The 22,639-nt window shown below is 44.5% G+C and overlaps 1 protein-coding gene across 1 annotated transcript; it reads right to left on the bottom strand.

Annotated features, from left to right (window-relative positions):
• Positions 1-4,951: 4,951 nt before the first annotated feature.
• On the bottom strand, positions 4,952-22,286 carry ZFYVE19 (zinc finger FYVE-type containing 19). The gene is made up of 11 exons (XM_065403686.1): positions 22,116-22,286; positions 21,150-21,271; positions 19,364-19,417; positions 18,678-18,838; positions 17,245-17,390; positions 14,677-14,791; positions 11,806-12,015; positions 11,085-11,164; positions 10,340-10,450; positions 7,707-7,870; positions 4,952-5,912 (listed from the first exon to the last, which is right to left on the bottom strand). Exons 1-11 carry the CDS (start codon positions 22,167-22,169, stop codon positions 5,840-5,842), a joined length of 1,290 nt encoding a protein of 429 aa, XP_065259758.1. The 5' UTR covers positions 22,170-22,286; the 3' UTR covers positions 4,952-5,839.
• Positions 22,287-22,639: the final 353 nt, after the last annotated feature.

The following is a 22,639-nucleotide window of genomic DNA, read 5'->3' as shown; positions in this document are numbered from 1 at the left end:
ACTTTTAGCATCACATCCCAGCTTCATGTTCACAGGGAGGGGCTTGTGTGTATCTTGCTGATATTTAAAGAGCTGTTACGTTAAGGGAGAGGGCAGATCCCCTTTTCTTTTTCATTCATTTTCTTTTTGAAGGAAACTCTCCTTTGGCTGAGGCTTGGACACAACTCCCTTTGGAGCCATTCAGGGCTGCTCCTGCTGCCCAGTGACAGAAGGGAGAAAGAAGGCATTGGCTGTTATCCACCCTTCACCAGGGACAGGGAGTTGCTAGTCCACTGCTCCCAGCCCCTGCCTGTGAACAGACCTCCTGGCTCTAGGCCAGCACATGGACAAAGGGTCACTTCTTATATTTTTCTAGTCACTGTTTTTATTAATCATCCCTCCCTGGTGGAAAGCTGGGCAGAAAATACACTCCCTGGAGCTTTTCCTTCCATCCTACTGTATGTCCCACAGGTTGATTAATATTTGTGGGGCATGGGACTTTTTAATGCGCTAGCAGCACCTCAAACAAATACAAGGACCTGCAAGGGATTTTTAAGGGACTGCCCAGCTGCCTGTGTAAGGGCATTTTGAAAGACGCTCAATTTGTATATTAAAATGCATAGAAATCCAGACCTGCTTGTGATGTGAGGGTTTTTGTTCTGCTTTCAAAGAGGAAATGCAGAGAGGGAAGAAAAATCTAATTAAAAGCCCATCAATCCAGGGCTGACTAAGTGCTCTTTTCGTGGGGGGTATTCAGGAAGAGAGAGGCTCAGCAACCCAAAGGGCATATAGGAGCTGGAGCCTTGTGCCTCTGTACCACCTCTTCTAGGTGTAGCAGGAGTGGGACTCATAAACCACATCCAGAGAGACAGTAACTTGGCAAGAGTGGGATGGAAATAAGATGGTAAATGAAGGAGGATCACTTAGACAACTCCCATAGGGTAGAAGAGACTCTTGGTCTCCCCCCCCCCCACCGCACATACACTCTCCTAAACAGAGGTGAAGCTAAGTCTCTGTGGGAGAGAAAGTCCCATGTCCCATTATGCTAGTGATCAGACTACTGGGTTTGTCCTTGTGTGCTGATTTTTTCTTTAATGGAGATATCCTATCTCCTAGAACTGGAAGGGACCTTGAAAGGTCATTGAGTCCAGCCCCCTGCCTTCACTAGCAGGACCAAGTACTGATTTTTGTCCCAGGTACCTAAGTGGCCCCCTCAAGGTGTGAACTCACAACCCTGGGTTTAGCAGGCCAATGCTCAAACCACTGAGCTATCCCTCATACAGTGTTGCAAAAAGAGGGACCAGTACAAAGGAGACCTGCAGCGTTAAGGCCAGCGCTTCTGACAGCTAACAACAGAAACAGCTAACAATAGAAACCAACTGACACACTTGGGCTGGACCAGAAATCTCTACACGTTTTAAGTCTTAAATGACATCAGTCCCTAGTCCTGGTTAATGACAGGGTGTGGACTGGTACATCTGTCCCCCACCCTAGAGTTCAGAGCACACCACCAGGAGGGCCAGAGAAAATGGCTGTTTCCTGGCTGAGAGAAGCATGGGTCCCTGGGTTGGTTGGCTGGTTCTTGCATTCACACCCTTTTTGAAGCTGATGTGCCATATAGCCAGTCTTGGGAGACTTATCCCACCAAGTTCATCCCTAGCCCTATAGGTACTTCAAGCCTCATCTGCAGTGTGATGAAAGCATGGCTGTGCCACATTCGCTATGTACCAGCTGTATGCCAATCAGTATGCCCATGTGGGAGTGTTGGGTCATGGGTATGTCCTTCCTGTGCCAGTGTTGGGACCTTGGCACATGCTTGGCAGGCCATCATCTGGCCTTGGCACATTGAATAATCTTGAAAACTTCCCTTCAAAGTTCAACTCTCGAAATTAAATAAGTTAAAATGCTGAAAAGATCAGAGGTGATGCTGGGCCAGAGCCTTAGCTGGTGTAAATTGGCATAGCTGCCTTGACGCCAATAGATCTACACTGATTTACACCTGCTGAGGTTCTGACCTTTATCATTTCACTGCCACTCAGAGAGCAGGGCAGAGGCTAGCCCAGCCAAAGAGTTCATTAATCCACTGAGAGCTGATAAAAATGTTGGAAGTTTTCCTGACAAAGCCAATTATGATCTTTCTTGCCCAACACCTGTTTTACAAGCTAGTCTGGTCTCTGCCAGGCCAGGAGCTTAGTCAAATGTAGCAAAGGATCAAACTGAGGTGAAGGTGGAAGATCCAGTTTTGACAAGGGATAGGCAATGAGCTGGGTGGACTGAACTAGAGTTACGACAATCCTCAGAGGTTCACGTAGCTGCCATGGGAACAGAGATGTGCACTTGTGCAAGCCTTCGCTTGTATTCTACTGGCCCAATGGGTTCTGCTTGTTGAACCATATTTGACTAGGGAGAGCACGAAGGAGCTGAAATGCCTCTCCCCTTGCACCATCCTGGATGTTATCCTTATGGCTGGACGCACCACGCACCACCCACCCCCTGCCTTTACTCTGGGTGCCATGAAGGGACTTGGGCCATGCGCTGGGTCAGGGATTGTTAAAAACAGGTTCTGGAAGGTATTTTTAAAAATAACCCGTGTGTCCTGTTTACTTTGCCTTCATGTGCTCTCCTCAGCAGCCACAGTCCAAGTGGGGAGAAGCAGTCAAGCCCTCCGTGCTGGTGTACCAGCCCCAAACAGGGTAATTCTTGAGACCTAAACTCTAAATGAAACCCCACACAACACAGCAACAATTCAGGGCAAGCCCTAGCATGAATATGGGTTTTGAAAAACCTCAGGGACTTGGGTAAGTAATGTTAAAATTTTGTCTCAAAATATATTTGCCTAACAGCCAGGAACTGCTCCAAAAATCCATTCTGATTTCCCAGATCAATACAAGAGAGAGGGGAAATTAAGAGGATCTGTCAAGTTCAAAAATCATATTAAAAAGAAAAAAAAACATACAAAATTGCAAGTCTTTTTTTCAATGGAAAGAATTCTTAAAATCTAAATATAGTATGTTGTTGTTTATTGTTTGGATTTATTTTGGCCTGGACCATGAAAATAGACTAGCCAATTTTGCTGTTGTTTACAATCAGTTTCTAGTTACTTTTATTATCCTGGTTCTCAGGCACTAGCACAAGCCTGCCAGGGGTGAGTTGCAAGCATTGCATGGGAATGTTTGTTTAAAAACACACCCTCTTTTGATTATAATAAAACACAGCTGGAAACATTCTATTGATCTAGGTTTTACAATTGAGTATCTTGGCCCATGTGCATGAAACAAAGATTTCCCCCTAAATCATACTCCTAATAACACCTCTGAGCTCCCCTCTCAAATATTCAGGTTTTAAACTCTTCTGATGTCATAATCACTCTCAATTCTCCAGCCAAAAAAGGCAAGATCTGATATTTCAAAATGCAGAAAAATCAACGTTCTGGGGGGAGAAAACCCTTTCAGGCCCTTTCTATCCCTCATAAAGAAGCGAAAAAGGGCACAAGCCCAATTTTGTTTCTTTTGCAGATACAGTTCTCTCCCCTTCATTTGCACAGCTGTAACTCAGGATTTCATAGGTTTTGCTGAGTATTTTCAAAGCACTGGACAAGGCTATAACCACACCAGTCCATTGAAGATGATGGGAAGCTGTTCAGGGCTTTAGCCATACGACTCTTTAAAAGCATGCTTCTTAAATAAGAGTCACATTATTTGTCTTTTCCAAAGAGAAAACCAAAAGGTTAGTCTGTCTACCCTGCTACAAACAGCCCTCTTTCCCCACACTATAGAAGTTGATAAGCTAGTGATGGAGTCTAATGCATTTCAAGGGGAGGGTCACAGAAAAGGCCCATTATCACATGCAGAGGGTTCAGCATCCACAAAAGTTCATTTTCTGGGGAGAGGGGAGGGTCAGTCTGTGTGACCGAAGCAAGTAAAGAGAAGCTCCCACATGTGCCTAGGTATTAAACGTCAGTTCCAGGACATTCCTTTCTGGGTTCAATGAGATGAGCCCACAGAAACCAGTTTGGAACCCTGGGCAAGCCAGCAGGCTGGCTCAAGCTGTAACCTACCAATTGTTTTCCTCATGAGATGCACTTGTTAGGGCTCACAGGGCCACCCTGGCTGACTATATAAATAGCTACAAGTTCAACTGTGGCTGAGGAAACCAGGAAGTTCAATAGGATGGTGCTGAGATTCACCTAGGCGTAATTAACCCACAGGTCAGGGTGAGGTGTTTAAGAGAAGTAGCTATAAAACAAAGAATTGAATGCACATAGTCTGAATGTCTGGAGGGGAGTCAGGATTAAGACCTACTGCTGGAGCAGTTTGGACAAATACTACACAGAGACGCCTCTTAAAAATCAATCAGACAGCAGACATTTGAACAGCAGTTACTCCCCTCTCCCCCTGAAAATACTGAGCCACAAAGGGAACAAGGCAGATCCTTTCTGTAAGTGTGGGTGGTTAGCTATCTGAGTAATCATTCCAGTCCAATAATTATGAAATGGCTCCCACTCCTACACAGTAAAACCCAGAAATGAATCTTGGTTTTCATCTTTTAGACTAACCTCCTCAGACCAGGAACTGTTTATCATCATCTTGCGAGTGCTGGGCTTTTTGTCAGCATTACATCATAATAATCCAATACCTTTCCTACTCAGCTATCCCAAAGCGCTGTACGAAAGAGTTAGGCACTGCCACTGTTAATATAAACAGAACCTCAGCCACTTATGGCTTACTCAGAACTGTATTAGAGAGAGTGAATTTTGCCAGGTCAGTGGATAACCCCAATGACTTTGGTCTTAGGGATCTGTGACGTGCACCAGGACAGGCACCAGAGATGGGCAAGAATAGAGCTGCGTTTAATGTATTCATTCATAGGAACAGAAATATGTGGGGGCAGTGGAGAGAGCAGGGGGTGGTATCTTTAGTCTACCAGTGATTCTAATAATTGTATCAGGCCAAATTCTGCTCTCAGACAAATGTGTACAACTCTCATTGACTTCCACAGAATTCTCACATACCTATTCGACAACAGAATTCAGCTCATTATTAGCATTTTACATTTACAAAGCATCTTTCATCCTGACAGACTCCAGAATGCTTTTCAGCTACAGGAATGACATCATCCACTAATAAAATGCAGCCACTACTGGGGTAGAACACAGCTGCTGTTTAGCAAGCCCCCAACAACGCTATACTACAGTTTTAGGTCACCTCACGTCCTCTCACATCCAGCCAGAGTATGTCAAAAAACAGTAAGGCCTTTCATTTCATTTTTTGATCCATCTGGCATTAGAACTGAGGTCACAGGGCATGACTGCAGGATGACACGCTGTAAAACAATTTCAGAGCTTTCCCTACTCACATTCCTTTATTACACTTCGGAGATTCTTATCACATATCTGATCAAGCCATGAAGAATTTTATCTTTTCTTAATTTAACTTGCCTTGTCATCTTTTTTGAACAAAATGTGTAAATTATTAGCAAAAGCAGGAAATTATTCATCATGCAGCCTCACAATGGCTTAAATTCATGCTCTTTCCCTAGCTTTACCATCATCCAAATGCCCCCTGTTTTAAACTCATGCTATTTACATTTATAGCAACTCATCCATTTTCTAATGTTCCACTGGCTTAAACTATCATGTATGCAGAGCGTGCACTTCATTCCCAGCCATGTTTCCCTGGCTATGTTTGGGGAGGAGAGTCACATTTTCGCCAAGCTTCTCTGGAATTACAGAGGTTCCTCAAATTGTTCAAAAGATCCTCTGTTTTGGTAGCAAGCACATGCCCTCGTGGACTCTTCCCATCTTGACAACTCCCTCTGTATCTCTGTTTTCCATCTTCTTCCCTTTTCACAGCTCATGAACTCATTTCTGCTTACAAGGAGGACGATAGCTAGATGTGCGGTGCTCCTTCCGGTCAAACTCATCATGGCCTTCCCTGAAAGGCAAACAAGAATTGAAGATGGCATTTAGTGATGGTAGGTTGTGCAGACCAGCCTACCCAGCAGTAGCAGCTGCACAGAGCCTCATCCAGCTAATGCAAGCAAGAGACAACCCCCACTGATACATTTGACTAACCGAGGAGTTCTCCCTTGGGCCACCATTGGCTTTATCAAGACTGACAGCTGAGATTTTTTTTTTAACGTCGCCCTGGAAAGTTCTTTATGAAGAGGAAGACTGCCTGCTAATTCAGAAAACTTCATTCTGTCCTCTGACTTCTGGAGAGAGAAATGACAAAGGGTCTCTCTGAAATATTCATGTTCATGTAATTAGTGATACATTCTCAGGACAGTGGGTAAGAGGCATGTAATAAGAGTTGTGATTATAATCTGTTGCATATGGCACTGCAAATGAATTGCAGAGGGCAAAATCCCTGCTCAATTAATTTCTGCTCAATTTCAGGCAGGGAGGGTTATTTATTGACTGAAAACACAAACCCTGATCTTGATCGTACAGCTGACTTAATTTAATACCCTGCCACTCTGCTGCTTTTCTCATCTCTGCCTCTTACCGCTCCGTTATCTGGCTGATGTGTTTCTCCTTAAACTTATTTAGCATTACCAGTTAGGCATGTCCTTATTATTTTAATATATTCACTCGCACCACCCCCCCCCCATTGGATTGGTTTCTGCAGAACCATCAACAGGCCATGAAATGACAGAATGAACATCAGAGATCATCTCAATCTACCATCTGGTTTCTGTTTCACAGAACAGTCTTGCACTGAAGGGAAATAGCTTCTTAAACCAGAGATTTATAACATGCTGCCAGAATGCAAAAGCTTTAGGTGTTTAAAAGTTAAAATTGCAACTATTGCATTGCTCGACTGAGAGTTAGAAGCTTTTGGTACATAAAATGTAAAGGCTCTCCAATTTCAAGTGCTTCAGGAATCACCAGATTAAAAAAAAAAAAATTTCACATGGTTTAAGGCCACGGTTCTATCCTTGTAGATCCCACACTTTCCTCCTAGCTGATCTCTCTGCCAGTGAGTCTGTTCTGACCCATCCTTCAAGGTCATTAACAAACCACAGTAATTGCCAAACCTGAACAATGGTCTTGCACATCTTGTCTTCAGCAGTGGCTAGTGTAACTTGCTTCAGAAAAAGGCATAACATCCTCACCATGCAATACTATAATACGAAAGGAACATTTTTTCCTGATCCCAGTTTATGCCCTGAAGCATGATGATAGTGCTTGTACTTCCATGCTAGCTAGTGTTAACTCATGGTGCTATAAAACTATTTCCTGAAAGGGCGAGGTAACAATCTGACTCTTGAGCATCTCAAATTTCTCCTTCTCTTAGGGGTTCTTCCGTTTAGAAGAAGAAACACCCACTAAACCATGCAACATAAAAGATTGTTACAAGGAGGAAGGAGAAAAATTGTTCTCCTTAATCTCTGAGGATACGACAAGAAGCAATGGGCTTAAATTGCAGCAAGGGCAGTTTAGGTTGGACATGAGGTAAAATTAACTGTCAGGGTGGTTAAGCACTGGAAAAAATTGCCTAGGGAGGTCGTGGAATCTCAGTCATTGGAGTTTTAAGAACAGGTTAGACAAACACCTGTCAGAAATGGTCTAGATAATACTTAATCCTGCCATGAGTGCAGGGGACTGGACTAGATGACCTCTTGAGGTCCCTTCTAGTCCTACTCTTCTGTTATTCTAACTTGGCATGGAGAACTAGGTTTCATCTTGATGGGTATCTCTAGCCAAAAGGCGTTATCAGTGTTACCGGAAGCATCGCTGGCAGTAGAGATCATCATCGCAGTCATGGCAGCGCAATGTGGCATTTTCGTTGCAGATACAGCACCATGGTAACTCCTCCTCATCACTGTCTTCTGCCTTAGCAATTGGGATGGGTTTCTTAGCACTAGCTGTGGCAGTTGGAGCTTGGCTCTAATACAGGAATAAATCAGATAAATAAAAATCAGGGGTCAGATTGGGATAATTTAGGATAATTAGACTGAACTATGCTGGGTGAGGATCGTCTCACCTGGGACAGCAACTGGGGAGGGTTTTTACAGTGTGATTCTGTCCAGAACAGAGACATACAGCACTTACATTCTAATATATGCCAGGGCCGCCCAGAGGATTCAGGGGGCCTGGGGCAATGCAATTTCGGGGGCCCCTTCCATAAAAAAAAGTTGCAATTCTATAGAATACTATATTCTCATGGGGGCCCCTGTGGGGCCCGGGGCAAATTGCCTCACTTGCCCCCCCCCCGGGTGGCCCTGATATATGCTGGTCACAATTACACATATACTACTTCAGTGTCTTTACATCAAGGGTGTCCAACCTTTGCAGACACCACACTCTGCACAGCAAGCTTGCCTGGAGTCCAAGCACTTGTTTGCACATGCATTTACCTAATTCTCTAACTAAAAAATAATTGCTCCCACCCAGATTGCATGTGCTTTTATCTTCCTGATAGGCAGATAGCTTCTCCTGCTTGTTTGATGTCACCAACATCCACCTACAATTATTATCTGTGTTGTGGCAAATGGCAATGCTTAGAGGCCCCAATCAGGATCTCACTGGGCAAGGCACTGTACAGGCAAGAAGAGACAATCCCTGCTGCAAAGAGCTTACACTCTAAACAGCCCAGACAGACAAGGGGTGGGGGAAAGGAAGTATTTCTCTCTCTCTCCACTTTGTAGATGGGGAATCGAGACAGAGAGAGGCTCTGTGACTTACCCAGGGTCACACAGGAATTCTGTGGTAGCGCTCGGAATGGAACTCAAAATCTCCCAAGTGCGATGCCTTAACTACAAGACCATCAGTCTCCTTAGATTTATACTGCCCTTGCGGCGATAACAGTGTTGTTGTAACCATGTTGTTCCCAGGATATGAGAGAGACAAGGTGGATGAGGTAATATCTTTTATTGGACCAACTTCTGTTCATGAGAAACACCTGAAGAAGAGCTCTGCGGAGCTTGAAAGCTTCTCTCTTTCACCAACGGAAGTTGGTTCGATAAAAGATATTACCTCACTTGCCTTGTCTCTTTTATGGTGATAAAAGAGTCACAGGTAGAAGCTTAGCACTCCAAAAGCCACATACCTATTTGGAGAAACTGTCAGAACATTCTTCAAAGATTGCAAAAACTGTTTCCCAGCAAAACAATAAATAGAGCTGGGTGAATAACTTATTTTTCCATTCGGTGGCAGTTCTGAATTTATATTTTTAAATTGTATCAGGTTGATCCAAAGCGAAGTTCTTTTGAACATTTTAGCAAAACCAAAAAGTTGAAAACAATCTTGTTTCAGGTTGAATTAAATGTTTCATTTTACCTGAAACAAAAACTTTGGTTTAGATTTAGAGGTTTAATGTTTTTATTTTTCTTAATAAAATTGAAGGAAATTTCTAATGAAAAAATTGTTTTGAATAAAAAAAAAAAATCAAACCGTTTCATTTTGAAAGTGTCAGAAAACTAAACTTTTCAATTTTCTGAGAGTTTTTCTTTTTTCCCCCCAACCAAAACCATTTGGCACATGCGACAAATCTGCAAAATCTTTTGGTCAAAAAAATTTGGCCCAGCTCTAATGATAAGTTTGTTTTTAATAATAATATAATTACATTCACACTAATGATCGTGAAAGGTCAGGGTAAGAAAGCTTTAACACTGACACATTGATAACATCTGTAATTAAAGATGTTTTCTCACTGAGGACAGACACTTCAATTACATGGAGATCACAGATTCATTTAATTCTTCTGACACATAACAGAGAGCGAGTGCATGCTGCTATGTTACGGGCTGGAATAGCCATCAATATATGGCATCCTTTTACTAATTCCCTGCACTGACATTATAAAAGAACACAGGCACTTGATTACTACTGCTCTTTACAGACCTGATCCTACACCTATTGGAGCCAGTGGAAAAGCTCCCATTGACCTCAGCAGTGCAGGATCAGGCTCTCTAGTAGTAGACTGTAGCTTATGTTCTGTATAATTACACTGATGGGTTAGGAATCCCTTCTTTTGTATCTTCCTCGCTGACTATATACTGACCAGGTCCTCTGATTGCAGAGGATGCCATCCAGTCCTGCAGATGGCTGGTTTTCAAGGAGCCATGCTCCAGATAGAGAGCCCTGTTAAAGCTGGCCAGCAGGGGGGAGACGCAAAGTACAGTCAGTGTCGGCTGGCCTTGGAAAAGCCAGTTGAGACATTCACCTCCTCAGCCTGCCAACTTAGGGAAAGCAGGTTGGTAGCTCTTTGCCGTGCTCTGGTTTTGGCAACTTACAGTACAGTAAATACCATTGTAAGGCAGCCTCAGAGCAGGACTGAGATTTGAGTTACACGGAGCTGTGTTGTATCAGGAACTGGAACAGGTCATTTCAAGAGGGCTTGACTGGCTCACAGACCTTTAGCTTTGCTTTCTTGGCTGTGTTCTGCTGTGAGGTTGCTGGGTGGGTGGCCTGATCAGCAGGGATGTTGAAGCCACTTGCTTCATCCAGAGCTGCTTCCTCAGTGAGCTGGGAACAAAAGAAAGCATGAAGTCTTTTGTTTCAAACTCCTACGTGAGCCTCTCTCCTGGAGCAAAACTTCTTTCCCCTCCCTTAATCACCAAATTCTCTAGAGAAGCCCAAATGTTATAGCTGAGAGGTCTGCAGGGAGGGAGAACTGCCTTTATAAAGCGAGCTGCACTACATCATCTCCTGCCTAGGGGCAGGGACATCAGATGAGTAGCAATCAAGAGAGAGAGAGAGAGAGAGAGAGAATGAATGTGTGCATGAAAGGGAAAAAACACAAGAGACTGGCAAGGGCCTGCATACTCCATGGCTATCAGGACCTATGTTCTGTGGCAAACTCCAGAGATACATGGGGCTCTCGAGACAGGGAAGTCGCATATCCACACAGGAAGGAACCAAGAAAGGGCAAGTCAGATGCACACAACGACAGAACATAGTCTGCAACCTTAGCCAGCTGGGCTACAGAACTGCTCTGCTAATCACTTTGAGGTGGAGTTAGCTTTAGATGTGAAAGATCTGAGAGAGCAAGACCCTGGCCCAGGGACAGACGACAGGGTCATTGCACACTGAATAAGTAACAAAAATGCTAAGATTATTTAAGAGGAAAGCGAGCGGAGTCCCAACAGCTGTTCCTGACCTGTTTTAGGACTCGCTGAATGGCTTCTTCCTCCGTCAGCTCCTCATCACTGTCAGGGAGCTTATAGTCTTCCAGAGTAACTGCAAGAGGAGTGGAAGGTTATGAGGCTACAGTGAGCTACACTTGAATAGCACCTGTTGCCATTTCACATCTCAAGGGACGCTGTCTGTGCTCGGCATGGGGAGTTGAATTTGATCTTGCATCACAACCCTCGACCCAGTACTGGTTTTTGCAAAGCAGATGGTACACTGAAGGGAACACACACCGGCATCTCCTTTTGGGATGGGTCTGTTTGGAAGGGAGATAACATTTTTTTTGTCAAATTTTTAAAAGTTGGGGTTGAAGGAAGGAAAATAATGCATTTAAAGGGGCATAATTAAACAAATCTTGGCACACTGGAATTAGCTGTTGGGTTGGGTATGGGGCAAAGGGAGTTCATCCACACAGCTTCACCCCTAGTGGGCCTCAACCCCTAGTTTTCATAATCCTGGACTACTCCATACAGCTTAACAACTGGACCCCAAATCCTGTCATCAAGGGACCGTCCATTTCTAGTAGAGATGTGATTCCCTCCAGCTGTAATTTCTTCCCATTGCTAAATGGAGGTTAATCTTCATGTAAAAGCTTCAGCTTCTCCCAGCATGACAAAGAGACGCTAACACCAAGCTAACACCGCCCTGTTCTTCTTCAGCACAACCTAGTGTTTCTTCCTATTACTCACCTTTCTCGGGGTCCTGGCCTCTGAGTGCTGCCAGTTTCTTTGCAACTTCTAGGATTTTCTCCTCCCTAGTGTTCTCCTCCCTCAGCTCAGCAGCAGCCTCTGCCAGAAGTTTATTCTTCTCCTCTTCCAGCTGTTTTGGGTCCAGATCAGCAGTGCTGATGCCACCCTCACTTCTCCGATTGAGATCATTCAGGGTCTGGGTATTAACAGCTGGAACACAGCCAGACAGAGCATGTAGGTGTTACAATGGCAACCCTCTCCAGACATAGCCCATGCCATTAAAAGAATGGACTAAGAGTAACAGAACTCTCGACTCAGACTGTGGAGATGTCTGCTGTTCTGCTGCACAGCTCTCTCTTTTCCATAGCTAAAAGTACTGATGAGTTTCAAGGTAAATGAGTCACACAGTAGCAGGACCCTTGTATGTAGGCATAGTAACTGAGTCACAGTGCAGTTTTTATTGGGGTCCCATGGAAGAGACACCCTTTTCAGAAGAACACACTCCAGCAATCAAGAGAGTTTTAAGCAAACCACAGGGGATGTTGGGCATGGCTCTGGCCAGACTAGTGTCCCAAGATCTTACTACTACCATGTGAACCATCTAATAGAACACGGAAGGACTGGAAATTCTAAAAATTGTTCCTCCCCAGACTGGGCTACCATAAAAAAATAGAGAAAAATAATCCAACAATATTACCACTGAAAGGGGAAACGTAACCATACGGGGTGAGACAATGGCAAATCAACATAGGTCTCGGCTGCTGCTCTTGGTCAACATTGTGTGTTGGTAAGGGGGAGGTAGGGATAAGGCAGGATACTTGGCACACTTTTAATCCTGGTGGTTTGGGAGATACCTGCTTCCTTCTCATTATAACACACATAAGAATGGCCCTACTGGGTCAGACCAAAGGTCCATCTAGCCCAGTATCCTGTCTTCCGACAGTGGCCAGTACCAGGTGCCCCAGAGGGAATGAACAGAACAGGTAATCATCAAGTGATCCATCCCCTGTCGCTCATTCCCAGCTTCTGGCAAAGAGAGGCTAGGGAAACCATTCCTGCCCATCCTGGCTAATAGCCATTGATGGACCTATCCTCCATGAATTTATCTAGTTCTTTTTTGAACCCTGTTATGGTCTTGGCCTTCACAACATCCTCTGGCAAGGAGTTCCATAGGTTGACTGGATGTTGTGTGAAGAAATACTTCCTTTTATTTGTTTTAAACCTGCTGCTTATTCATTTCACTTGGTGATCTCTAGTTCTTGTGTTATGAGAAGTAGTAAGCAACACTTCCTTATCTACTTTCTCTACACTAGTCATGATTTTATAGACCTCAATCAGATCTCCCCTTAGCCATCTCTTTTCCAAGCTGAAAAGCCCCAGTCTGATTAATCTCTCCTCATACGTAAGCCATTCCATACCCCTACTCATTTTTGTTCCCTTTTCTGAACCTTTTCCAATTCCAATATATCTTCATTGAGATGGGGCAACCACATCTGCACACAGTATTCAAGATGCGGGCATACCATGGATTTATATAGAGGCAACATGATATTTTCTGTCCTATTATCTATCCCTTTTTTAATTATTCCCAGCACTCTGTTTGCTTTTTTGACTGCCGCTGCGCATTGAGTGGATGTTTTCAGAGAACTATCCACAATGACTCCAAGATCTCTTTCTTGAGTGGTAACAGCTAATTTAGACCCCATCATTTTATATGTATAGTTGGGATTATGCTTTCCAATGTGCATTACTTTGCTTTTATCAACATTAAATTTAATCTGCCACTTTGTTGCCCAGTCACCCAGTTTTGAAAGATCCTTTTGTAGCTCTTCCCAGTCTGCCTGGGTCTTAACTATCTTTAGTAATTTTGTATCATCTGCAAATTTTGCCACCTCACTGTTTACCCCTTTTTCCAGATCATTTATGAATATGTTGAATAGGACTGGTCCCAGAACAGACCCCTGCAGGACACCACTATTTACCTCTCTCCATTCTGAAAACTGACCATTTATACCTACCCTTTGTTTCCTATCTTTTAACCAGTTACCAATCCATGAGAGCACCTTCCCTCTTATCCCGTGGCAGCTTACTTTGCATAAGAGCCTTTGGTGAGGGACCTTCTCAAAGGCTTTCTGAAAATCTAAGTACACTATATCCACTGGATCCCCTTGGTCTACATGCTTCTTGAGCCCCCTCAAATAATTCTAGTAGATTGGTGAGGCATGATTTCCCTTTACTAAAACCATGTTGACTCTTCCTCAACAAATTATGTTCATCTAGATGTCTGACAATATTGTTCTTTATTATAGTTTCAATCAGTTTGCCCGGTACTGAAGTCAGGCTTACAGGCCTGTAATTGCCGGGATCACCTCTGGAGCCCTTTTTAAAAATTGGTGTCACATTAGCTATTCTCCAGTCATCTGATACAGAAGCTGATTTAAATGATAGGTTACAGACTACAGTTACTAGTTCTGCAATTTCACATTTGAATTCCTTCAGAACTCTTGGGTGAATACCATCTGGTCCTGGTGACTTATTGCTGTTTAATTTATCAATTTGTTCCAAAACCTCCTCTGATGATACCTCAATCTGGGACAGTTCCTCAGATCTGTCACCTAAAAAGAATGGCTCAGGTTTGGGAATCTCCCTAACATCCTCAGCCATGAAGACCGATGCAAAGAATTCATTTAGTTTCTCTGCAATGGCCTTATCGTCCTTGAGTGCTCCTTTAGCACCTTGATCGTCCAGTGGCCCCACTGGTTGTTTAGCAGGCTTCCTGCTTCTGATGTACTTAAAAAAAAATTTGCTATTACATCGTGGTGTATGTAGTGTCCTTAAGAAAAACTGTTTGAGGCCAATGATAACAAATACCTTGAGGCTGGGCTCCTGGACTATAACTCTCATCAATGGCAACTTCCTCAGCCAGCTGGGTCAACAGGTCATCAGACTGCTGGACTTGGGTTCTGGTATCAGGGGGCTGGTGCGCCTGGAAAAACAGAGAGGGTGCATGGGAGAAAGCTGTAGGAGAGTGTTAAACAGGTGATGGAAGGAGACAAATTGAAAAATCTGAAAAATTGTGTAACCAATTATGAGACTATCCTAATTGGGACCAACATTTCCAAAAGTGTCCACTAATGCTAGGTGCCTACATTTTTGGGTGCCCAACTTGAGGTGCTTTGGGCCTGATTTTCAGAGATGTTGAGCATGCACAGCTTCTACTGAAGTCAACCGGCTAATCCAAGCACAGAACTGGGAGCCAGGAACTGATACGATCTAATCCAAGCTCTGATACTGATTCTTACTGTGACACTGGGCCCGACATTTAGGCACCAGAATAAGTGGTCCAGTTTTCACAACTGTTTGGCAACCATGCAGCAGCTCCCATATAAGTCAGTGGAAATTGTTTTGAAAAAGGAGAGTGTGTGGCTAGGACCTAAACTGAGATTTAGAAAGATGGGTTCAATTCCCCTGCTCCACCACAGACTTCCTGTGTGACCATGAGCAAGTCACTTATGCCTGGTCTACCCTAAAAAATTAGCTCAGCATAACTATATCGCTCAAGGGTGTGAAAAAAACCACACCCCTGGGAGGGACAGTGAAGCCAATCTAAGTCCCAGTATAGACAGCACTAGGCTGACAGAAGAATTCTTCCATCAACCTAGCTGCCACTTCTCAAGAGCCGGATTACCTATGTCAAAAGGAGAACCCCTCTTGTCAGTGTAGGTAGTGTCTACATTGAAGAGTTGCAGCGGCAAAGCTGTACTGCCTTTGTGTTTTACATGTAGACAAGCCTTTAATATCTCTGAGCCTTTGTTTCCCCTGTAAAATGGGGATAATCACACTTTCCTTCCTCCCAGGGGTGCTGTGAGGATAAATACATTAAAGAAACTGCAGTGATAGAGGACATATAAGTGCCTAAGATAAATAGATAGCTTTGAAAATCAGGCCACTTACAGCTAGATATGGATTTAGGAGCCTAAATTTAGTACCAATTTTTAGAAAATCTTGGCCGTAAAATGTAAATACACTATAGATATAGTGAAACAGTCCAGTACATTTTATATGGATCATTAAGGGGAACCTGTCCAGTTAAAAATGTTTGTTTTTAAAAATGCCCACATTTATGTTTTAAAGAACACTTGACATTGTTAATAATCTATTTTGCATTTCTCTCAGTATGCAATGAACGTTGCAATGAATGCTAACCAGTTTCACTTTAATTCCTGCTCAGTTTCACTTTCAAGTGTATGTGTCCTATCACTAGGCTACAACATTTGAGCTGTCAATATTGTAGAGGAGCGTTTATTTTTATTTTTTTTAAGTTATGGAAACTTTTGCAAATGTCCTACTTCAGCTTTAGAATTTTTTTTTTTTTTAAACATACAAACAACCACCACCTAAATTTGGGGTTAAACGTGAACCAGCTGTGTCCCAATGTAAATATTGTTTTAAACATTTGGCGCTCTGTTCACTGTTTGGGATGTTGTGCCACACTCTTGGAAGGCATTTCTGACATCTCTCTACAGAAGAAGCCATGTTTTATCTTCATTGATGAGTTCATAAAAGTTTGTTTTCTTTTGACAAGTGAACTTCTAGCATAGTCTCGTATTTACCACAGTTCAAGAGGAAATATTTTCCTGTCTCACTCCAAATTAGTTATTATTAATCTGTTTTTTTAAGTTGCCATTCATTTGATCGCTTAATTATTTAATAAGAATCCCTTGAGCTGATATGTCATCTTTCAAGCAAGAATCTAAAAGCACTAGTGAACATCACATCAACCTTCAGAAGTAGGCAAGTATTATCACTTTTTTTCATAGATGGAAAAACTACAGCAGAGAGAGGTTAATAGCTCGATATTCAGAGGTGGGGAGCACTCCCAGATCCCACTGACTTCAATGGGAGTTGTGTGTTCTCAGCACTTCTGAAAAATCAGGCCACAGATTTCTTCTCAAAGTTACAAAGCAAGTTGATGGCAGAGCTGGGACTAGAATCCTGGACTCTTGACTCCCAGCGCCAGGTTCTAACCTCCAGACAATGCTCCCCCTCAAGCCAGGTCCACCCACATAAAACAGCTAACAGCCTAACTGTTAAAGACTCACCTGAATCTCAGGGAGGGAGGCTCCTTTCTCAACAGCTTCTAGCACTAAACAAACAATCATTTGTGAGGCAGGGCCACAAATGGCCCACCATCTCTGAGTCCTCATCAAGCTGAAGAACACGTGCCCTTAGTTCAATTCTGGGGCGTGACAATGCACTCTTAGACCACAAGCTGGCAGCTAATGAGTATATTTCTGGAGCAGCCAGATGGACATGAATCGATGAAGCAGGAGGAAGGGCCTGATATGCCTCTGAAATCTCTTGGGACACTACAACTACTGGGAGAGCTCAGATAGAGAAACTGGCAAGAACTGACACAAGGGGACCAGGGGATCTTACCGGTCTGGGAGTTTTGGATGGAAGGGCTCTTCCCTGCAGGGCAGCCAGACGGTCTTCCATTTCCTGTGTGGATGCAATGGGTTTGCTGGGGTCATCCTTCAGTGCTGCAAGCCTAGATTCTATCTCAGCTTGAGACGGGATGGACTCTGCAATTCAGACCAACTCTGTTTGTTTACAGCAAGCAAATGGCTTTTATAGTTTTAGTGTCTTGGAATATATTTTTCTTTCGAGAATGGGGCCCTGGACAGCTAAGCAAAGCCTCCCTCACTTCACTGATCACAGCCAGGAATAATTAGCCAGAGCCATGCTCAACATTCCCTGTGGTTTGCATAAAACTCTCTTGATTGCTGGAATGTGTTCTTCCAAAAGGGTGTCTCTTCCAATAAAAACTGCACTGCGACTCAGTTACTATGTCCACATACAAGGGTCCTGCTACTGTGTGACTCATGTACCTTGAAATGATTAGGGCATTGGTCTAATGCAGGGGTTCTCAAACTGGGGGTCGTGAGGTTATTACATGGGGAGGGTCGTGAGCTGTCAGCCTCCACTCCAAACCCCACTTTGCCTCCTGCATTTATAATGGTGTTAAATATATTTAAAAGTGTTTTTAATTTATAAGGGGGGTCACATTCAGAGGCTTGCTATGTGAAAGGGGTCACCAGTAAAAAAGTTTGAGAACCACTGGTCTAATGCTATCATCCACCACTTAATTCTAGCCACTGCCTCCTCCCCTGTACATCTCCCAACCATGAAGTTTGCAGCACCAACCTAACTAGAGGAATGAAAGCGAAATGCATGTTCCACCTCCCACTTTGGAGCCAGACAGTCCATTGCTGCCGTTTCCCACTCAAGCATCCTAGAACTGTCTGCCGAAGTCAGCTTTCCTTTGTTTGTTCCTGGAAGCAGGAATGGGCAAAGTGTAGTCCCATGGAGCCCTGCATTGCTCTTGGCAGGACCCAGTACTTCAGTCAAAGCGTTTCCATGTGTGACCTCTGCACACCAGTTTGGCCACACAGTAACAGCACCGTGCGCAGTCCCCTGCTTCACTTTGTTCCTATCATTACCATGTTATCCTGCACAGGGACATGCCCAGGACAGATGTAAACAAGCAGCTTATTTCACTGTGTCAAGAGATGCAAGATAAGGACTGCACCAGGCAAACCAGTGAGAAAGCAGAGGTCCAGGCAGCAAAATGTGTGCGCTGGAGAGCAGCAGCCCAGAGAATGGGGCCCAGGTATCCACTGCTCTGATAGCATGGGCAGGACCTGGCTCCCACGGGCAGCTTTCTCCCACCAGCTTCCATGACTGGAGGCTAGTCTATAATGCACCGACTGTTGCGACTATGCAGTCCACCCTTGATATTTGTACAGCTCATAAGCACAACGGAACCTCTGCTCAGATGCAGGAAGCGTCCACCGTACTATGAAACTCACTGGGCTTCGTTTCCTCCTTGAGCCTCTCCAGCCTCTCTGCAATAGCTCGATCCTCCTTTGACAGCCCCTGATATTTGGAGCCTGCCCGGCCTTGGGGTTTCACTGGGCCTTTCTGCGGACCCGTCGGCTGGTTCTGCTTGGCCTCAAGAGCTGCTACACGCCTGTGACAAGGGAAAAAACAAGCATAACTTGGAGCAGGCGCTTAGAACAAGAATTATGAAGGCATCTTCCGCAAGCTCCTCTACAAACATGCTATTTAGGGAAAGATGATATAGGACAGAATATGGAAAACTCCTTTATTCCTGCTCCTGACTTTGCTAGGATGGATTCGGGACTGGGGAAGCAGAGATCCCCCCAAGGACTAAGGAAAACCATTCCTCTCACAGCAGTACCAATATAAAATGGTCAAAAAGTAGACTGGATAACTAGTAATGAAACATGGAACCTTTCAGTTCTAGATCACAGGTTTGAATTCAGTCATGGTCTATAGCAGCCAAAAGTCATTACCATGAGGTGGCTGTTTGGTGACCTAACTGAAAGAGCTGCTGTTCTCAGTCCAGTTCCAAGCAGAGAAGTGTCCATGTCACAAGCCCACCTTCTTGTTGGCAGTCTCAACAGAGAGGCCAAGAACCAAAAGAATATCCACCTAAAGATTCAAATGGGCTGGACTAACTAGCAAAACTTACTTTTTGTAGTTCTCTGGTGGAGACCATTTAGCTGTACTAGTATGAGACACTCCTCTGGAAAGCAAAAACATAAACATCTCAACTGTAAAACACAGACCTGAGACAGATGTCCAGATAATGCTACAACTGCACATCCTCTCTCTTTCAAACCTAGAGAAATTACGATGCACATTACTATGGCACTCATCACTGTAGTACCTGGGCAAAATGTACTTGGTTTAAAATGTGTCGTCAGTATTCCACAATAAGAGGAACACAGACACCACTCTCTGCAGCAGCTTGCAGTTAGAAAGAGGCAACGAATGGAAAGAGACTTGGGGACAAAGGCTCTGGGTTCTCCTGGCTTACAATCAGTGGGAAGCCTTGGGAAAGAGATGTGCCTTACATCGCTTTCAAAATACAAAATTATATAACGTAAATGTTTTAAAATGTATTATACAATGTTTATACATTATAGTATATTACAGAAATGGTTATAGAATACAAAATATTATAATTATATATGACAACATATTGAGTTACAGATCTATGATACCTGATTATATACTAATCTTAACTCTGCATGTCCTGATTTGTGTGCTTAACTATGCAACCTGCACCTATGCATCTGAGGCTTTCAAAGCTGGAAGACTGTGAATATTTTTTCTGTTACAACCAAATCAATCCCACAAACCTTAAATCTTCAGATTATACATGGCATCTAGGCCTCTGAAACAGTGAAGGTGGATTATTTTTGTTTGTTTTTTGATTTAGTGGCATCACTTCCAATCACCAAGCTACTCAGCTACTATACCAGGGGTGGGCAAACTATGGCCGCGGGTGGCATCCAGCCCACCAGCCATTTTAATCGGGCCCTTGAGCTCCCTCTGTGGAGTGGGGTCTGGGGCTTACCCCGCTCCGGTGCTCCAGCCAGGGAGCAGGGTCAGGGCTGCTCCACGCGGCTCCTGGAAGCAGCAGCATGTCCCCCTTCCAGCTCCTTCGCTGAGGCACGACCAAGGGGCTCCGCTCCGCACACTGCCCCCACCCCAAGCACTGCCCCTGCAGCTCCCATTGGCTGGGAACCGTGGCCAATGGGAGCTGCAGGGGTGGCACCTGCGGACAGGGCAGCGCGCAGCAGAGCTTCCTGGCCGCGCCTCCTTGTAGGAGGCGGAGGGGGGACATGCCACTGCTTCCAGGAGCCACTTGAGGTAAGTGCCGCCCGAAGCCTGCACCCCTGAGCCACCCCCCTGTGCCCCAACCTCCTGCCCCAGCCTTGATCCCCCTCCTGTCCTCCAAACCCCTCGGTCCCAGCCCGGAGCACACTCCTACACCCCAAACCCCTCATCCCCAGCCCCACCCCAGAGCCTGCATCCCTAGCCAGAGCCCTCACCGCCACCCTGTGCCTCAGCCCGGAGCCCCCTCCTGCACCCTGAATGCCTCATTTCTGGCCCCCCTCTGGAGCCCGCATGCCCAGCCAGAGCTCTCACCCCCTCCCGCACCCCAACCTCAATTTCAGGAGCATTCATGGCCCGCCATACAATTTCCAGATGTGGCCCTCGGGCCAAAAAGTTTGCCCACCCCTGTACTATACAGTTGCATGGATACTTGGAACTGAAACCCACATGGTAAACAGCTCAGTAAAGGACTGGTTTGGCATGTCAATTTATGGACGGTATACGAGTGGCTGTGTAAAGTGGAGTTATAAAAAGGGAAGTGGATCAAAATCTGCATCGTGACACCAGAGGCTGAAACAAAAAAACAACAGAGTATATAAACACACAGACTGTGCCCAAGTCTCCCACCTTACCTGGTTAGCGCCCCATGACACTGCTTGCACACCTTCTGCTGAGTATTCCCGTAACGGGGAACAATGGCGCTGAACCCAAGGCAGCCTGAGCAGAATGCCCGCCCACAGTTCTTGCACCCACACTGAGAAGAAACAAGGAAGTGCAAGGGTTTCACTGGCTGGCTGCAACAACGCTGTAAAATATACACTGAATCTCTCTGGATATGCACCAGGCAGAAGCAACTTCCACATCAAAAGTACTTCAGAGCTATGATATGTGCTTGTTTGTAAGTTTAAAAAGAGAATTAAATATTTGTATGAATAAGAATAGTAGTTGCAGCTACACTAGCTAGAATAAACAGCATAAAAGTATCAGCCTTTAGGACACAAGCTGATCACCTGCTGGAGTCAGGAATACCATCTCCTCCCATAGTATAGTAAGGGGGGGCAAAGCCCAAGGGCTTCAGCCCTGGACAGGGGGCCTGTAGCCTGAGCCCCACCACCCAGGGCTGAAGCCAAAGCCCAACCCCCGTCGCCCGGGACGATGAGGCTCAGGCTTTGGCTTTGGCTCCGGGCGGTGGGGCTCGGGCTTTGGCTTTGGCCCCAGCAAGTCTAATGCAAGCCCTGGCGATCCCATTAAAATGGGGTCACAACCCACAGTTTCAGAACCGCTGTGTTATAGCAATTCCTACATGTTTTAAACACAGAGAGGTTAATGTGTCTGTTAATTATATATAATTAAGGAAAACAATGACACTGACACACACAAAAACATGTGCTTAGAGCCAAGGAAGCGCAGCAGGTTTGAACTGTGAACGTAAAGCAGAGAGTGGGAGGTGGGGTTACTATTTCTGATATAAGGAGCCTCAAACTGTTGGAGTTTCAGATGGCATTGATCAAACACTGCCATGAGGAAACTCACTCAGCTGCCTGCCTAACTGACTTTTTAGGGCCAGATCTTGTATCCAGTGTTCAAGAGAGACTTGCCTCTTTTCTGAAGAGAGTAAATTTGGATGCACAGCCATAACACCTTCTATCCATAGTGCTAATGGAGAACGCACACTCACTCTCTCACAGATATACAAAAAGAAATAGTTTATCTCCTGAAGCTGTCTATTTGTCCAGATAGAGCTGTCCTGGAATATTCTTCTCCTTCAGAGGCAGGAGCGTGTTGGGGGAGATGATGAATTACGGCATTTCAGAGTTTACTTGCTGCACGTCTGGTTGTAGAAATGATGGTCTCAGATTCTTTCAGCAGAGAGAGGAGAAGAAAGGATCTGATCCTTATTTAACTTTTACAGACAACCTTTTAATGAAAGCATTATTGTTAACAATAAATAACATTATAATTTATTGTTCTCTTACATGACTATGTTCTGACAGCTTAAAGCTAGGATAAGACACACCAAGTGTTCCCCCTCTCCTCCAAATCACCACCAGTCTCACTTGCCTTGTTCTGCAAAGCCTATCAGCAATAACAACATCTACTGTCTTTGTATTGTACAAATTTG

This window comes from Emys orbicularis, chromosome 4 (assembly GCF_028017835.1).
Source record: "Emys orbicularis isolate rEmyOrb1 chromosome 4, rEmyOrb1.hap1, whole genome shotgun sequence".
Lineage (NCBI taxonomy): Eukaryota > Metazoa > Chordata > Testudines > Emydidae > Emys > Emys orbicularis.
The sequence above is the reverse complement of the archived record's forward strand: the minus strand, read 5'-3'. Positions and strand labels throughout refer to the sequence as shown.

Excerpts from the sequence above, each read along its gene's own strand:
- ZFYVE19 (XM_065403686.1), bottom strand. The coding sequence starts at position 22,169 with ATGGATAGAAGGTGTTATGGCTGTGCATCCAAATTTACTCTCTTCAGA. Across the intron at positions 10,451-11,084 it reads TTCAGCGAGTCCTAAAACAG|CTCACTGAGGAAGCAGCTCT; the intron begins GTCAGGAACAGC and ends TTTTGTTCCCAG. Across the intron at positions 5,913-7,706 it reads TACTGCCAGCGATGCTTCCG|GGAAGGCCATGATGAGTTTG; the intron begins GTAACACTGATA and ends TTTGCCTTTCAG.